The sequence below is a fragment of the Thamnophis elegans genome, chromosome 4 (assembly GCF_009769535.1).
Source record: "Thamnophis elegans isolate rThaEle1 chromosome 4, rThaEle1.pri, whole genome shotgun sequence".
NCBI lineage: Eukaryota > Metazoa > Chordata > Lepidosauria > Squamata > Colubridae > Thamnophis > Thamnophis elegans.
Genome location: NC_045544.1, coordinates 105,047,500 through 105,066,753, shown reverse-complemented (window position 1 = coordinate 105,066,753; position 19,254 = coordinate 105,047,500). Strand labels below are relative to the sequence as shown.

The following is a 19,254-nucleotide window of genomic DNA, read 5'->3' as shown; positions in this document are numbered from 1 at the left end:
CCCAAATTGGGGGAGACTGCTATACTATGAAACAAAATAAGCTTGTTTGAAAAAAAAAATATAATACAATACAATACAATAGCAGAGTTGGAAGGGACCTTGGAGGTCTTCTAGTCCAACCCCCTGCCTAGGCAGGAAACCCTATACCGTTTCAGACTAATGGTTATTCAATTATCTTCTTAAAAACTTCCAATGTTGGGGCATTCACAACTTCTGGAGGCAAGCTGTTCCACTGATTAATTGTTCGAACTGTCAGGAAATTTCTCCTCAGTTCTAAGTTGCTTCTCTCCTTGATTAGTTTCCACCCATTGCTTCTTGTTCTACACTCAGGTGCTTTGGAGAATAGTTTGACTCCCTCTTCTTTGTGGCAACCCCTGTGATATTTGAAAACTGCTATCATGCCTCCCCTTCTTTTCATTAAACTAGACATACCCAGTTCCTGCAACCATTCTTCATATGTTTTAGTCTCCAGTCACCTAATCATCCTTGTTGCTCTTCTCTGCACTCTTTCTAGAGTCTCCACATCTTTTCTACATCATGGCGACCAAAACTGAATGCAGTATTCCAAGTGTGGCCTTACCAAGACATTATAAAGTGGTATTAACACTTCATGTGATCTTGATTCTATCTCCCTGTTTATGTAGCCTAAAACTTTTTTGGCTTTTTTGGCAGCTGCTGTACACTGCTGGCTCATATTTAAATCGTTGTCCTCTAGGTTGTCCTACTATAATTTTATAATTGGAAATTGGAATTGGCAACGAATAACATACAGTATATCTGCAGATAATGAGCCTGTTCCTTAGAATTCTGGAGAAGGGGAACTGGATCAAGAAATATTAAGGCCAACAAAAGGTTTTTAGAGAATGGACAGTTTTGGGGGAATGGCATCACTGAAGTCCTCTTCGCTCTGACTTCCAAAGGGTCATAAGCATGTGTTAAATTTCCATTAATATTTCCGAAACCAATTTCTAAAAGCAAGTGATGTCTGAATCTATTTAATGAAACTTGTAATCAAAATGTTTAACTAAACAGAAAAAAATTAAAATAAGTTTGAAGTTGTTGTCATGTTTCAAGCACTTAGACATAAAAGAAGAAATTGCTTTTCCCCCAATTTTTTATTTTTTGTGAAATATTAAAATACAAACTCCAAAAAAGGAACAAAATGCAAAAACAAAAAAGCTAGACAAAACTACTTACAAAAAGTGCACGAAAATTAAAAATAAATAAAACAGACAGATACATATATTGTTCCCCCTAGTGGAATACTATACAAAGATCATAACTTCTGCCCAATGTGAAGCAGGTACACAATTTATGTATTTCTAGTACTGTATACCTAACCCACTTAGCCTGCCATCTATCTACTACATGGAGCAGTAAATAGTTAACACATAAAAAAGTGTTACTTATTTAGCTTACTTAGCTAAACTGCAGAAATTTTTCTGGAGGTTCTCTGAATTATCAGGAAACATTCTGGGAAGGAAAGAATTTATAATAAGAATATGGAAAAAAATATTTCTTCTGAAATATAATGGACCATAATTCCTATCTTTTATTTAAATTAAAAAGATGATCCAACAATTAATTAACACAAATAAGTTGCAATAGTCATGATACAAATAATGTAATTATTTAAATTACACAGACTGTATTTATTTAACATATTTCTCTGCCCATTGACAATGCTGAACAAATGTGCATTGCAGGGAGAAGACTAAATCTGCCCTGTAACCACAGGACTAAGCAGTGTGTGTATATGTGTAAAAACGATGGAAACAAGTTGTAGCATTATAACTAAAGCCCTGTATTTTTTGCATGAATGATGCATACATTTAAAAAGGACAAGGCCTCAATTGCAATATTGTAAATACTATCTTGACTTTTCTATCTTCCCTCCAGATGCCACTGAACCAACAAGTGTATTTTTTCCAGATATTCATTTTCAGTATGATGCAATGACATTTCAACTGTTCCTGATCTAATGATTTGATACTGCAATGTTACTCACCTGCCGAACATAATTGATTTGAGCTTCTTGTTCAATATCTGAATCTAATTCTGGCACATCTGATAAATCAGAATCTGATTCTTCACTGTATGAATCTATGCCACATTCTGCAGAAGGGATGGAATAATATTAATCAGTTAGTGATTTTTTTAAAATAATCCCCAGTGCCAAGAAAGCAGAGGTGGTATGCTGCTGGTTCGCACTGGTTCGGGTGAACTGGCGGCACAAGGCTCTGCCCACCCACCCTGACATCATCACGAACCTTCTGTGCATGCCTAGACATGCCGCGTGTGAGCGAAGCGGTAGTGAAGAAAATAGAATATCATCTCTGCAGGAATGATATGTAAAATCTCAGTCCTGACATGTTAAAATATTGGCTAAATATCTTGGACATATTGAACATTTCTGACTTGACAGTAAAATATATAAAGCTACCTAAGCCAGAAATGAAAACAAAGCATAACATTAAATAAGCAGATTCTCTTTTTAGTGATCCTTTCCACAAATTTCCAAGATGAGAGAAGAGATTAAAATAAAAGGCAATGTACTGTATATACTCGAGTATAAGCCTAGTTTTTCAGCCCACTTTTTGGGCTGAAAAAAGCCGCCTCGGCTTATACTCGAGTCAGTGAAAAATTTGCCCGAAATGGAGGAGAAAAAGGGGCGGGGCCATGCCGCTGGGTGACACTCGTGAATGGCCCAGTGCCCCTGTGAGTTTCCCCTCCCTCTGTGTCAGTTTGCCACGCAGCGCGCACCGCACCATCCCCCCTCCTCACGTTCTAATGTAATGCAGGGCTGTCTTACGATTCCCCTTCCTCCCCCTCCTGCCGCTCTGCAACGATGTCCCACCTCCTCCTTGTTATGGCAAGCAGCCACATAGCGATGTCCCACCTCCTCTGGTACAGTGATCCAATGATAGGAATCACTGTGCCATGTGTCATAGGAGGCGGGACATCGCTCCCGCGGCTGCATGGGACATCATCATCACAGCGGGACGTCAGCATCGAGGTGAGTGAAGTATTTCATTGAATACACCGCTAGTTTACTGTTTTTCTTTGAAATAAATATTCAAAAACATTATTGGTATCTATTTTTATTTTTGAAATTTACCGGTAGCTGCTGCATTTCCCACCCTAGGCTTATACTCGAGTCAATAACTTTTCCAGTTTTTTGTGGTAAAATTAGGTGCCTCGGCTTATATTCGGGTCGGCCTATACTCGAGTATATACGGTATGTGTTAAATATCAGTACAAATAGTCCTCGACTTACAACAGTTCATTTAGTGATTGTTCAAAGTTAAAACACCACTGAAAAAGTGACTTAGGATCGTTTATTATATTTATGACCCTTGCAGCACATCCATGGTCATGTGATCAAAATTCAGACAGATGGAAACTGATTCATATGTATGACAGTTGCTGTTGCCCCTGCATCATACACACACCTTGTGTGACCTTCTGCCAAGCAAAGGCAATGGGGGAGCCAGATTCCCTTAACAATCATGCTACTAACTTAACAACTACAGAGACTCACTTAACAATTGTGACAAGAAAGGTCTATTTAACTCAGTAGGATCTTTTTGCTTAATTGTATTTCAACCTTCTGAAAGACTTACCTATACGGGCTGCTTCAAGGATTCCAGTTGTTACACCTTCAGGAATAAACCGCCATTGAAAAACAGAATGATCTGCACCTCCTGTACTGATTACCCATTGGAAGTCATGTGACCAGCGGACATTTGTAACATGAGCAGAATGGCCAATATATTTTCTGAATTTTGCACCTAAAATTAAAAAATAAAGATAATTGAAAACAAATCTAAGTCACCATAAAAAAGCAAGCCATATACACAACACATACACAGATGTGCATGAAAGTTATTGCAAATTTTATAAAATCACTTTTTACTATACTCTGCATGAAATTTCCAAACATGATGCAAACAATCCATATATACAGAAATGTTCTTTATATCCCAATAGTTAGTAGTTTGGGTAAAACACATATTTGGTCACCTATGTTACTTAATCCTTCTTCATCTATTGAACAACAGATTTAAATCAATACTAATTGAAAAACACTATGTGGAACATTGTCATTATTACTATCCTAAAAATAGTCCTTGCTTAGCAACCACAATTGGAATTGGCAACCCTATCTCTAAATGGTTGCTAAATGGAAAAACCATATGTCCACAACCTATAAATTCTCCATTAAAATGTGCAAATGGTAATCATATCATCATGGGAGTCTGTGACACTTGTAATTGCAAGCTTTGGTTACAAATCTGTTCTACTTTGTCATAAATTCAAATGGTTGCTACATGAGGCAGAGGTTGGATTCACTTACCTTCCCTACCGATTCGCAAATGTGGGCGCGCTCACATTAAATAAAAAATAATAAAAAGAAATGTCTCGTGCCCATAGCAGTTTTTTCTACTGAAGCAGAATGTATCGGTTAAACTCTTAGGTTTCTCCATTAATGAATTTGCCTTTCTTAATTATTATATTATCTTAGGTAAAAATTATGATTAGGTTAAGGTTCCAACTGGACACAAAGCTAACACAGAATATTGCTGCTCAAAATTCTGGAACTTTTAGGGAACACTATTTTTTTTAATCTGCACTGAACAATTTGTAGCTGTTTTTCATTGGCTGTTTTTCTTTATCTCTATCAGATAAAACTAACTATATAACTGGGAATACAGCAATATCAGAAAAATGAAAAGACAATCTTCATTTCCTTGACTACACTTTGTTAGAAAAAAAAGTAAGGCAATTGGAGAAAGATGCTCCAAAACCATAATGCAACTACTGAAAATGGCCTGTTCCTTGGCTGCAACTTCTTTTTTTTACTGCAATAGATTCACTAAGGCATGTGGTGAACTAATCCATTGCCTAAAAAGGCAAAAATATGGTTGTTTCCCAAAAAAGCCTCTCAGTATTATCCTTTTAATAGAATTATATAACCAGTAAAAACCAGTCAACATCTTTGTCATTCAAATAATGGGTCATTAAAAAGATCTGTCCAAATTATTTATTTTGACTTTTGATACTTATTACACTTGCTTCTTTTATTATTGAATATTCAATTTCTTATATAGCATTAATTTAGTTACCTCATTTTTTTGCTTAGTTTTATATAGCTTGCAATTTTTTCCAGTTCACCTCTTTTTTATTTTTCTAGAATGTGCTTGTAAATATTTACTAACCTTTTTAAAATGAAAAAGAAAGATAGGTCCATTTGTCTGGTAATTTTCTGCCAGCACTTGTAATATTAGAGATTGAGCATTTTTATTTATCGCATCTTCATTATTTTCATAAATAATTTAAATAAATTAAAGGAATACAATTCAGCCACTGAAAAAACATCAAATAATCCATAATGCAAATAAAGCAAGACATTATATATGCACGGCACAATGTCTTACCTTTTTTAAGACATGGAAATCTGAATAATTTAACTAGTCCAAAATCATCTCCAGTCACTAAAACTGTATTATTATAATTTCCATCTACAGAGTTAATGTCTGTAACATCACTGTACTTTGGCCAGATTCCATTTACTTCTGATCCTATCACACAGGTCCATGAAGCCCAACAAATTCCTTTGATCTCATCTTTGTTTGCCAAATGTTTTCCAGCTGAAATAAATTTAAATTAATAAGTTATTTAATTATATTGTGTGGGGAGCATCTGAACACAAAATTTAATGCTTTTCCAACTTTGTACCAGAAATTATTTTTTTCTCTTGGGCCTTTTGCCATTGCTGAGTTGGAGTGCTATCCACTCATCTTTAAATGCACAACAAATCCACAGAAAGTTGTTGAACCTATTGCTGATCCCTTTCACAAGTGATTGTTTCAAGCTACTACAAATAAAGATGACACCTGACTTCCCTCCAAGATAATTAGTGACAAGGTTAACAAATTTTGTATACTTTAACACCTGTATCGTTGGACAATGAAAACATAAAAGGTAGAGACAGAGTAAGTGTTGGGGAAAATGAGCTGAATCATAATCTGAACAGAACAGAATAGAATAACGGAATTGGAAGAGATCTTTGAGGTAAACCAGCCCTCTCCTCAAGCAGGAAGTCCTGTACTATTTCACAAAAATGGTTATCCAAATTCTTCTTTTAAAAAAATCTGTATCAAGAAGTCCGCATGGAAGCAGATAAAAGTCCAACTATAGTGAATTGGGTCAAAGTCTCTAAGGGAAAAAATCCTCTGTCATAGCAATCATGAAACAATGAGAACTTCTTGGTAACCACTATTACTATTATGAGAAAAAAGAAACGGCTCTATCAAAAATCTTACACAATCTCCCTTTGGTGTATAAATAAAACCTAGAATGGGGATTAGGTTACAATTTTGTTTTGTAGATGAGATTTGATTAAAAAAGATCTCAGTGTCTGGAAAAGGAATTTGATCTCTACCTTCATTAAGTCTTTATATATTTCATCATCTTTCACTTGAAGATGAATTCTCTCCTATCGTTTCCCCTTACAGTATTTGTAACAACAAATCATTTGATTTACAATACAATAAAATTATTTTTTACAATAAATTAATTTTAATTCATTTCTGTATGTTGTTTTGACGTCCAACATTTATTTTTACTGATATTTTAAGTTTTGCCTCATAAATCCTTATTTCCGTGTCCAATAATAAGCAATCCATGGGGGAAAGTTTAAATAAGATGGTTCTTCTCTTGACTGAAAATGATACATTTTACTATTTCTCACTTTCCCTCCCTCCCTTCCCTTCAAGGCTTGTATATATGTTTATTTAAATATCTCTATTACTAATGCTGATTTTTCCTAATTTTAAATGTGTGTGCACACACACTGTACAAGTCACCCATAGTCTCAGAGATGGGAAGTGATATAAATTTGATTAATAAATAAATACATTTTGTTTGTAGTAGTTGCTGTGGTTCATCTCCTTCCTCAATGGTCAGCCCCAGTCCATGTTGACAAGAGGGAGAAGATCACATCTACTCATGTGGAGTACCTCAGTGTTTAATGCTTTCATCCCCCCTTTTTAATATCTACATGAAACTACTGAGTGAAGTGACTTCAGGGTTCAGTATTATTAATAATCAAATGTGCATTTCAATCTTGGACTGCATAAGTGAAGTTGGAGGCCTGGATAGGAAGAAACACTTCAGCTAGGATCCCAAGAAGATTGAGTTGTATGTCTGTTGGGGCCTCTGGGTTGATAATATTGTCATCTTTGGAATGGGATGGGGATGGATTTCCACATTTAAGACTAGTGTGCAATTGGAGGTTGGACTGGACTCATAATTGTTGTTTGAGAGCAGTTGATAGCTATGGTCAGGAAGATCTTTATGTAGGTTCATCTTGTTTGTCAGTTGTGCCCTTTTCTCAATCACGAGGTTCTTCAGATGGTTGCTAGTCACCTCACAACTGAACGATGACAATACATTCTACATGGGGCTGCTCTTGTATGCCATCTAGCTACAGTTGGTTTTAAAAGGAAGAGTACAGGGAGGAACAGTTACTCATCACTATGCTCATGAGTCATTGCTGCTGCACAAACTGCATTAGTTATTGTTTGGCTTCTGGCTGCAATTCAAGATGCTGATTCAAACCTATAAAGTCCTTAGTGGCATAGAGCCTAGTTATTTGACAAATTGTCTGTTTCCCATTATTCCTGCTCATCGGTCCAAATTAGTGCACTCTGTGTTCCTTCTACAAAAATTGTGATCTTGTGCAACTGAGGAAGTGTGCCTTCTCTGTCATGGCCTTTTCTCTCTCTAACACAACATCTAACCAGAGATATATGTATAACTCCATTATATCAAATGTAATTCAGATGAGACAGTTACATTTATGTTAATTTTATCATAATTTTATGATATACTAATTTCTCTTACTAGTGTAATGAAACATTAAGGAAAATTACAGAAATTGCCATTTGCCTAATGATAAAATTGCACAACTGATAAATGGTGCTTTAAAATGAGGTTTCATTGTACTGTATTATTGTAATTGCATAAAAAATGTAATACTATTACTTGATATTGTTATTCTAAATTCTAATAAATTCTAATATTAGCTAATCCAGTTTTCATAGTCAAATCTATTTTCCATTGTTATGCCCACCAATTCCAATAAATTTCAGTAATTATTTCTAACTTTAGTAATAGTATTATATTTCTTTACATCAATATGCAATGATGTAAACTTTAGCATAATTTTAAACATAAATCTTAAAAATTTAATTTTAAAGATAATAATGTACAACTTTAAAATTAAGAAAATTCATTTACAGTGGTGAAACTGATGATTTTTAGTTAATCTATTTGGCTGTTTGTATTTACTACACACACACACACACCCCTGTTCATCTTGGAGGTTAAAGGGATATATATATTTCCCCATGCTCTGGTTTAAGTTCCTTCACTAGCTAGATGATAGATGACAGATAGATGCAGATAGAAGACACACAGACACAGACACAGACACACAGACACAGAGAGAGGGGGGGAGAGAATATATAGAGAGAGACAATATAGAGAAAGATAGGTTAGTGGGGAATAATGCTTATAAATAATGCTTAAGTAATCACAGTGTCCTAACTCTGGAGTATATTGATTAAATATTTTATGTACTGCTCATTAAAATTAAACACATGCAATGAAGAAATATTTACTTACATGGCATCCTGTAGAAGAAGCGTGCTCCTGCACCATCATTTGTTTGCAAGAATTTACTGTCTAGAGACCAGTCAATATGAGTGATAAAACTAGAAGACTTGCTGCATTCTCCAGTTTTCTTATACCGCTGAGCAACTGCATAGATATCTACCTGACCATCATTAGAACCCACTGCAAGATAGCAGCCATCTGGTGAAAACTTCATTTCATGAATTACTTCTTTCCGATCTTTGATATGAACAACTTCTGTCATATCTCTGCAGAGTGTTGAAAACATTGTTAGCAGTGGGTGTGCAAATGAAAAATTATGATGGTGGTATGCAGTCTTATTATCTACACAGATTCTACTTTGCACAAACATGCTCTTAAAGGGCAGTCCAATACATATGTAGTTAAAAGGTCCTATTAAACTCAACAGAATGTGTTCTTCAAAAATAGTATATATCTGCTTTGTAGCAGAATATTATCATGTAGTTTAGGTACAGGTAACAAATGAGATCTGGTTAAAAAACTATGATTTAATAAGCCAGAATTAAAGCATCTAGGCAAGGGATGCAAAAAGATATATAAAGATAGATTAGGTCTATTCATCATGGTAGTTTGGTTTTGTTCTAATTTAAAATTAATTTCTAGTTTAGAAAAATTGCATTGGCTTATCATAAACTCTAAGTGATGATTCTAGTATATAGATCACAATTACTAATTTTATATATTGTGCTTGACCTAGAGGTGGTATTCAGCAGGTTCTGACCAGTTCTGGAGAACCGGTAGTGGAAATATTGAGTAGTTCAGGGAACTGGTAAATATCACCTCTGACTGGCCCCACTCCCATCTATTCTCTGCCTCCCGAGTCCCAGCTGATCGGGAGGAAATGGGGATTTTGCAGTAACCTTCCTCTGGAGTGGGGAGGGAATGGAGATTTTATAGTATCCTTCCTCTGCCATGCCCACCAAGCCAGGCCTACCAACCCATACCACGCCCACCAAGCCACACCCACAGAACCGGTAATAAAAAAAATTGAATCCTACCACTGGCTTGACCCATGTAAATTTTTTCAGAAAACTTATCCTCAAGCTTTCAAAATATGTTGTACCAGCCTATTGTGTCTTATTCAGGCCAACAATATATAAAACAATTCTCAAAAATTGCATTAATACACTTCAGATTTGTTCTGAATTATTTTTTTAAAGGCAGGAATCAAGCCTACCTTACTCTCAGAACAATAAAAGAGCCATCTTTCATTCCCAGAGCCAGCTGAGATCCATCAGGGCTGAAAGATACACTCCGCACAGCTTCTTCCATATTGCATCGGGCAATCAAAGCGTGATCAGCAAGACTCCATAAGCTTCACAAGAAAGGAAAAATGAAAGAAGTCTGTTAATCACTACAATGTGGCATTTATGTATTGTTTTTTTGGCCAGAGAGACATTACTCCAAACTTTATGTGCATCTCTCCCATTCTATTTTCTGTTTATCTGGTTCACAGAACAGATTAAAATAAAAAGGGATTGGGTAGTTTGCAGTTCAACATAAGAACGAAATGAGAAATCATCTCATCACAATGTGATTATATTCTCCATTATTTTTTATTTATAAATGGAATGAAGAGGTACAGGGAATGTTTATCAGATTTGAAAATGGCACTAAATTATACAGGTATCTTAACTATTAATCATGTTAATATTAATCACATAATTACTGTATTTGTATTTATTTGTTGATTTATATCCCATCTTTGTTCAGGATCTCAAGGCAACATATAGAATACTACCTCCAATTTTCCTCACAACAGCAATTGTGTGAGGTAGTTTTGGGGAGAGAGATAAAATCATTTTCACAGCTTTCACATATTTTAACACTACTTTTAACGAACACATTTTTTAAAAATACTTGCACTTTAATTATCTATTCTTTGGCTAATAAACTAGAATATCAATGCTGGAATAAATAATATATAACTTAAAAAATAAATAAAACATCTAGCTGAATATTGCTTAATTTGCCTTCTTCCAATTAATTGATCACTAGCATCGTAATCTTCAAAGCTATGAGGATTTCCCAACAGAACTGTGGTGAAACATTAGGGATACATGCTGTTGCCTTACCGCACAGATCGATCATCACTGCCAGTAACAACTAATGGCTTTTTGGGGTGGACTGCCAGAGCCCAGAGCTCGCCTTCACAGTGACCTTGCATTATAAGCATTGGCTTGTCTCTTTCTCTCACAATAATTTCAAATATTTCACTGTCCTGTGTTCCTGCTAGAAGCCGATCTGCTTTCCAACACACGCTTCTGATAGATAAACCTGAGAAAGGACAGAATAATCTTTGTATATTAATGAATAAATTATTTGTAGTGGGCAGAATCCACCTTAGGTTAAGTATTGTGAAGCCCTATTACTTTTCAGTAGAAGTTTTAAAAACGCCTGTAACTTGCCTTCTTTGGAATGCAATAGGAAATAAAATGCTTCACTTTAGGAGAATCAATGGTAAGCACTTCACGGGTCATTTAAAAATCATAAAAAGAGTTTTTAAGCAAAAATAATAAGGCTAGACTTGATGGACTCAGAAAGCATTGTTTACTTATTGGTATGGATTGGAAAAAACAGTGGGTCCATCCCTAGGTTCAAGCAGACAGTCATGGAATAGCAGATGCTCAATTCTAAGGAGTCTATATAAAGAAACAGCCAGAAGATGTGAACACTAGAATGACATTCTGATCATGATACTTTACTCTACAGTTTTTCAAGGAGATGATATCAGGATAGCCAGACATGCAGCAATATCTGCAGAGGACTGCCAAAATCTGCAGGAAGGTAGCGTAACATTGTGATCCAAGTACCAATGGACACACACACACACCCCATTTTGCAAAATTTAGTCATTCACAATCATTATTTACTGTGGTTCCACTCTTTGCTCTTTGGAGCATGGGGTTTTATGAAAATTGGTAGCAGGAATAATATGATAGTCTTTCCAACTCAACTCCTCTTGAACTATTTGTTCAAAGCAATAATTACTCATGACATGCTAACTCGTCCATTCTTGCTTGTTTATATATGTGCATGTACTGTATTATCCTGCACTTTTAAAGTCAATAATAGGGAGATTTTGATAATAATATTTTAAATGTAATAAATGAGTTCAGTGACTGCTGAAACAGTTACACATTTTTCTAACACCAACAATGAGGTATGCAGGAAACTACTATAGCTCAGAGTAGACCTATATCATTTACTCTGACTAATAACCAATTTCCAGGTTCAAGGCTTTTCTATTAGTTGCTACTTGATCCTTTAAATCTAGGTTGTTTTATATCCAAAGCATGAATTCTGGCATGCAAATTGAATGAGATTCTTTCCCCAAAGTCCAACATAATCCATCAAGTTTCTTTTGTAACACCAGACATCTACAACATAGAGAAAGGAGACTGAAGGGCTGTCAGACACTACCCAGATGCAGAGGTGGATTGCTGCCGGTTCGGCTGAACCGGTAGTGGAAGTCAGGCCTGGGTCGCAGGACCGGCAACAACCGAGGCCTGCCACGCTCCCGAACTGATTCGCTTGCTGCCACTAGGCCTCCGCCATTTTGGATTTCAGTGACTGCATATGCACAGTTCACTATAAATTGTTCTACGTATACGGACAGAACCATTTACACTGAACAGCGCATGCACATGTGAAGCACATGGGTTGCGAACCTGTAGTAAAACTGGCATGCCCAGATGGACAAAATCAAAACTATGTTTGATTTTGTGGACTACAAATTGGACAAACTGGCATAGACAATACCTAATGCTAATTTTCTGATTCAATATGATTTGCCTATTAGTATGCTTTAATATGCAGTTGTCTATACTTTTTCACAATATTTTTCAATCTCCAGTTTCTATAGCAGCAAATACTTATGTACACATAGATAACATTTTTCCCTGAAGGACTATAACTGATTATTGCTATGTAATAGTGAAGCAGATGCTCATTTCTGTATCTTGGTTACAGTATTAACTATGTTAACAGTACATATGGACAAGTACTACACAACTATTAATTCTTATTGCTGGCAGGTTTGCAATCTGTTTCATCATATCACTCTCCTTCCTAAAATATAATAAACAGATGTTATATAGATATACGAAATAGGCAAAACCCTCTCAATTTTTATATAGTATTTTAATAAAACTATAAATTTTTGTATTCCATGGAGAATTAGTTAGCAGTAGGACTTAATTTTAAGTTCAAATTCTAATAAAGACGTCTCAGAAAAAGACAGATTAAACATAAGGAAAACACAACTTGGAGCAATCCCATAGTGTAGTTATCAATATTCTGATTCTCATAGTTGCAAATTAGATGCTTCCAGAGTGATCACAAGTGTAATAGGAGTCAGTAATCTGTTTGTTTCTTAATTTAGGCTTAAAGACAATGTTTCTGTTCCATGGATTGAGGACCAAGGGCATGTGTAGGCACAGATACACGTGTCTGCATGGGTATACATGAACACACACACACACCTCGTATTACGTAAGAATATATGGACATGTGTGAAAGACAGAATACATAACAACCATTCAAATTATGCCTTACAACCAACAGATTATGATGTAGGAGATATCTGCTAATGCAACATATGAAAAAAATAATTCCAGAATGAAGATTTCTAAGACTCAAGAGTTGGTTCTGAAAATACAAAGTAGTTCTCAAATCAGGGACAATTTTCCTATAAACTGAAGGGGGCAGGGTTAATCATTGCACAATACATTGACATAAATTCCCATGTGGGGAAATATAGAAGACATGAGAGGACCACCTTGGAAGTGGCCAAACTTTGCTGAAGTTATAGAGATGGAGGAAACTGCAAAATTTTAGAGCCATAATAAAGATGGAAGTACTTTGTATTGTGGTGATCTGCCTTGAGTTTTCGAGATATGAACAATAAAAATATTGAAAATGAAGTTATAATTGGAATTATAATTCCACATTTACATTTAAAAGAGATTGAATAAGTTGGCTGTTTTCTATCACTGTTTTGTAAATTACATAATATTTCTTAAATATAATATTTTAATATTGCTATATGTTATTAATTGTTTCTGTGCTCTAGGGATTGTATTATTAAAAACAATAAAATGATGGGGAATTAAGTAAGAATATTATAAATAAATCAATAAAAATCTGCCTTCATTGATATTTCTGCACAGCACTTATAAATCACATGGTCTCCTTTAATTATATTACTAACAATCTAGGCTGTATGTGAGCCATACACCAATATATTATTAATATGCTCCAGCTGGTGATGTGCTAGACATAACTCATGGCAGCTTAGAAAAGCCAAGTGTTACATTTTCTGGAATTTTACAAGAAGCTTGAGAGCAGACCACCTAGCTTGCTGAACAATTGTTTGGAAGCACGTGGTGCAGTACAGTCGCAGCAATGAGAGGCGGTTGTTACACATTTATCAACATAGTATTGATGACTAGACATACTGGACAATTACACTACTTTTTAGGCACTAGATGGCAGACCCATACTTAGATAGAGACAACCACCTAATCTGAAACAGATATTTACAAGTAACAAGATATAACAGGACAATACTAACATATGCAATAAATCTTAGATGTCTTCTTTGCTCCCACATTTATACCAACAGTACCATCATAGACTCAACAACTTCACATAAAGACACTTTCACACATTCTTCCTCTAAAGTGATATATAACATCATCTGCCTGCAACATCCCTCTGGATTCTACATTAGACAAATGGAATAAACTTTGTACAATAAATTGACATAAAGTTGACATTAGGACTCAAAAGAAGGACAAGGTATTATGGGAGCATCGCAACTTTCCAGGGCACTTCATTATGAGTACCCATTTTGGTGAAACAAACAAACAAGCTTTGTCAGCACAATGGAGTGAGTGAGAAGCTGCTAAATTCATATAGTGTTGGTGAAAAAGCTTCACGCTATTATAGAAGACCTCAGCAAACAGAATGGACTTTGAATATATTACAATTGTTATTTGATAATGTTCCTGTCATCTATCTCACTTGCAACCTGCATCTGCACAAAACCTTATCTTTCTCTTCCGTTACCTCCCATCTAATTTCAATTTAAATCCAACATTGATTTAGCCATTGATGAAGTGAGTTGTAATAATATTAGTTAGCGTGAAAAAGTGCTACCAGAATTTCAGAAAAAAGTTATATGATCTAGCAGCAGAAAGCAGAAAAACTAGGAATATGGATTACACAATTATGTCTATGTATACACAATGTATGTGTGTAGACAACTATGCTTATAATCAAAAGAATATGTGGGGATGGAACAGATGAATTCAGAAGTTGAGAGGTGGAAATTTCCTCTTTCACACTTAATTCCCTTTTTTGATACAAAAAAACCAGGAAAGAATTCTAGTACAATATACTCCACAAATATAATCCTGTTTAATTAGCCAATTTGAATAAATGGTTTATAGGTTCTGTATCTCCATGTTTCTTTGAATATCTGGGATTTTTAGCATTCTTTATATACAGCTGTAGCACCAATAAATGGCATTGATTTAATAAATCTCTCATAATAATATCCTATTTAAATTAACTTCCATTATCTTTAAAACAGGAATACATTTCAGATGCCCTTTGAGAAGATATGCTATTGTACAGACACAGTAGGTGTTATTGACATTCATAAATAAATCATGAAAATCTAATCAGCTTTCTGAAGGAAAAAGAAGGTATTTCTATATAACATGTCAATTTTCTCTCACTCTCCTGACCATGTCAGGATATACGTATATTAACATGAAAACCTTGCAGCATCTATATCTTTTATTTAACAAATGCATGCTGTGACTAAATTTTGACCAAGATACTGAACATTATGTTGCAGGAAATTAAGGAACTCAGATATCGGAATCAAAAGAAGTGGCTTTATTGGTACCAGGTTCAAAGCAAATTAAGGCAAGACAGCCATTTGAACATCTGAACAACAACTTATAGAAAAGACAGCCTTTATATATTTTTCAAAAGCAACAGAACACGAGAATATAACATCCTAGTGCTGATGGGTTTGTAGTTCCTGTTACTACAAATCTTGCTTAACTTGTTCCAGTAAATTCTTATGGCTAGCTTGTACTCTTGGGTCATATGTGTGAACTGTAGCTGAACCTGCGGTTTTGGCTTTTAACATTTCCTGTTTTTGTACACCTCAAAAGCAGGTCTTTATTCCTTCTTTCTGTCATGTCTTACTTTTATATTTTAATTTACTTTATATCCTGCCTTATTCCCCCCCTTTAAGACTCTATTTTTAGCTTCAATTGAGTCTTACCCATTATAGAGCTTTTGATCAGCAACGCAAGCATATAATATTTGGCATAACACAATCAGTTCAAGATAGTGATATATAACATCAGGAAGTAATATATACGTATAGCAATCTTCAGACCTCATCCTCCTCAGGCGCTCTCTCCAATCCCCAGAGTCTTATCCATCCTTTGTCTGAGGTCTTCATCTTCCCCTAATTGGTCAGAGGTGAACCTACTTTCAATAAGGTCTTATAGCATAACTAACTCTTTTTCAACCCTCATTTTTTTATTGACTTCATAACTAATTGTCTGAGTAGAGGTATTACGCATGGAACAAAAGCTAGGCTTGATATTCCACATAACAACAAAAACAGCATCTGTTTGATCCAACTGGTACCAGGCAACCAAGAGAACCATGTGTCTGTTCCCTGCAATTTGGATGCCCTGTCCTGCAAATTTCTGGCAATCTCTCTGACTACACCTGACTTATTCATATAGAAGCAACAGTCTTCTCCCAGAAATATACACAAACCACCTTTCTCAGCTGTCAGGAGGTCTATGGCACGCCGGTTTTGCAAAACCACTGCAGTCAAGGAGTCTATTTGGTCCTGGACCTCAACCAAAGTTCCACCAATTTGATTCAGGCTTTGTTGAAATTCCTCAGATAATTGCTTAAACTGTATTGTAGAGTGTGCTAACCCACCTACGTTGGTTCCAACTGATGTTCCCATCCCTGGGATCACTAACAGTGGGATTATAGTGGCACTCTTTTCTGAACATGTCCCATGAGAGGAACAGGGAGAGTCTGTTCCCCACTGACAACACCCATCTTGGAGAGTAGGTGTACCAGGGTACATGTTCCAGTCCAGTTGAAAGGTAAGCATACATACGCATGTCTTCCACATAAGAAGACTCCATTTTCTCCTAGACACACAGCTATGTTCATAGAAAAGGCATGTGCTCGGGGGCTCTTTTCATTTGTCCAGGCTTTCAACGTCCCCGCCAAGAGCTGAGGTGGCGTGGTGGTTAGGGTGCAGGCCACTTCAGCTGACTGCAGTTATCTGCAGTTCAGCGGTTCTAATCTCACCGGCTCAAGGTTGACTCAACCTTCCATCCTTCCGAGGTGGGTGAAATGAAGACCCAGACTGTGGGGGCGATATGCTGACTCTGTAAACCGCTTAGAGAGGGCTGAAAGCCCTATGAAGCGGTATATAAGTCTAACTGCTAACATGCCAATTAGTGGTTGTAATAGAACTTCTTGCTTAGGGTCCTTTAGCTTATCCCTGAGAACTGGTCCTTCAAAGAGATAATGGGAACTGGTGTTTCCAGGAGGAAAGTGAAAACATAATCCTCTGATGGATTGAATTGAGAGCCAAATTGGGAATCGGGGTGGCTGAAATGGCCTTGGGCATTTTTCAGTCGTCAAATTCCCTCCCCATCTGGTAATGGTGAAAGGTGGCAGAAGCGAGAAGGTGACCTTCTGTTGGAAGAGGTTGTGGGCAGAAGGAGAAATGCTGAGGTTTAGTTTTACATCCATAAGTGTATCTCTAGGGCTAAGGTATAATTCTGATGGACATTGCTCTTTAGCCAGTGACCCTACAGGAATGCCAGGTTCCTGATATCATTTGACACACAAGGAGGGCGGCCCTAGGACCTCCACACCAACAGTTATAGGGCCAACTATGGGTAGGCAGCTAATACCCAGCTTTTTTAATGCACCGTAAAAGTCACCATGCAACTTTGCTTCCACTGATTGGGTTCTCCATCTGCCATCCTTCTCGAAGGCTAGTGTGGTCCTGGTCTTTGCCCAAAGATCTGGCTCAACTGGGACAGCATGGTAAGATGAAGGAGCAGTAGACAAGCACAACCAGCATTTTTGACATAGTGCGGGATCAGATTGATTAATTAGACTCTGGCCTAGTTCCAGTATTCTCAACATATAGTTCCCTTCCCTCAATTGTTGCAGAGGCCCATTCTCCCTTTGTTCCACCCCCTGTTTTATCTGGATTTTTGGGGTTTTGTCCTTAGGTCCTGGGGTTGGTTTAAGTTCAGGGTACCGTCCCCACCGAGAGATGAAACATTGGTGACGGGAGCAAGCTTGCTCCAACCCCTCGTCCACCATCTCCAGGAACCCCATACCCTGGGCCCTCATCTTGTCCTGTTCTTTGGGATTCTCAACACTCCTGGAACCTCTTTTAGGGGTAAAAGGAGTTAATTGACCATTCTTACAACATTGGGAATTGCTGACCAGAGTGTTATCACCCAGCATGACACTGGCAAATATCATCCAAAGCCACAGAACACCCATACTTGACATTTAGAAGGGGCCTACCCCGCTATAATCCTTTAAACTCACTTAACGGAATTGCTACCTTAGGAAGAAGGATGGGGTTAGGCTTGATTTGAGGAAGGGCAATGTCAGTTTTGGGTGATCCACAAAGCCAAGTCTTATTTGCTAAATATATTGCCCACAATCCCAAGACTCCTACTGTGCTACAGAATGCCCACTCCCACAGTTCCTCAAACATAAGTGTTCTCAGAAGATTCACACTGTTCACTGTCACAGTCAATGAATATGTCTGACTGAGGTCCTGCTTGAACCTGGGAAGATTGTATTTCCTTGGCCTTCTTCACCTTTTGAGGTTTGAGACCTCATCCATTTTGGAAAGTAAGTGAGCTGTGAGGCCTAGTGTTCCTTCTCTGCAGAGAAACCTGCATTCCCTAGAGGTTATGGAATACTTGGGAAAGTGTGTCCAAGACTTTGGGGCAATGGATTGAGTGTGTGGACTGAGTGTATGGTTAAATGATGGTTTAGATAGGTTGTACCTTGGTCTGGGAAGAAGGAACAAAGGGTAAGCTTAGACTAGAGAGGAGAGCACAGGGAACAGGCAGGAACTGAGTTTAAATTTGTTAGCAAAAGAAGATATGGCAAGAACTGGGGTGGGATGCACTTGAGGATGTTATCCTTATCTCTGTAGAGTATTTTTTATGTCATCTCTATATTTTTTTTTAAAAAAATCCTCTTCAATATTTCAGAATAATCCACTGTCTTGCTTTATATTAGTATCAAAGAATATATCCAAAATATTATTGAAAATAAAGAAAACAATGGCTCTTCATTTAGCATACTTCTTTCTACTAGCTTCCCATTATGGTTCTTTTTAAATAAGAAATCCTTCTTTTAATAATAAGATAAGATAAAATCTCGAAGGACATTAATGGAAGGGTCTACAGCCATATTGGTGCTTAC

General features: G+C 36.6%; 1 protein-coding gene across 1 annotated transcript in view; it reads right to left on the bottom strand.

Annotated features, from left to right (window-relative positions):
• Nucleotides 1-19,254, bottom strand: part of EML6 (EMAP like 6) — a 122,538-nt gene that overhangs the window by 65,406 nt on the left and 37,878 nt on the right. Inside the window, exons 8-13 of the mRNA XM_032215432.1 lie at nt 10,797-10,998; nt 9,899-10,036; nt 8,692-8,948; nt 5,439-5,651; nt 3,624-3,791; nt 2,009-2,115 (exon numbers count right to left, since the gene is read on the bottom strand). Coding sequence (XP_032071323.1) covers nt 2,009-2,115; nt 3,624-3,791; nt 5,439-5,651; nt 8,692-8,948; nt 9,899-10,036; nt 10,797-10,998 — 1,085 coding nt within the window. The remainder of the gene's footprint in view (nt 1-2,008; nt 2,116-3,623; nt 3,792-5,438; nt 5,652-8,691; nt 8,949-9,898; nt 10,037-10,796; nt 10,999-19,254) is intronic.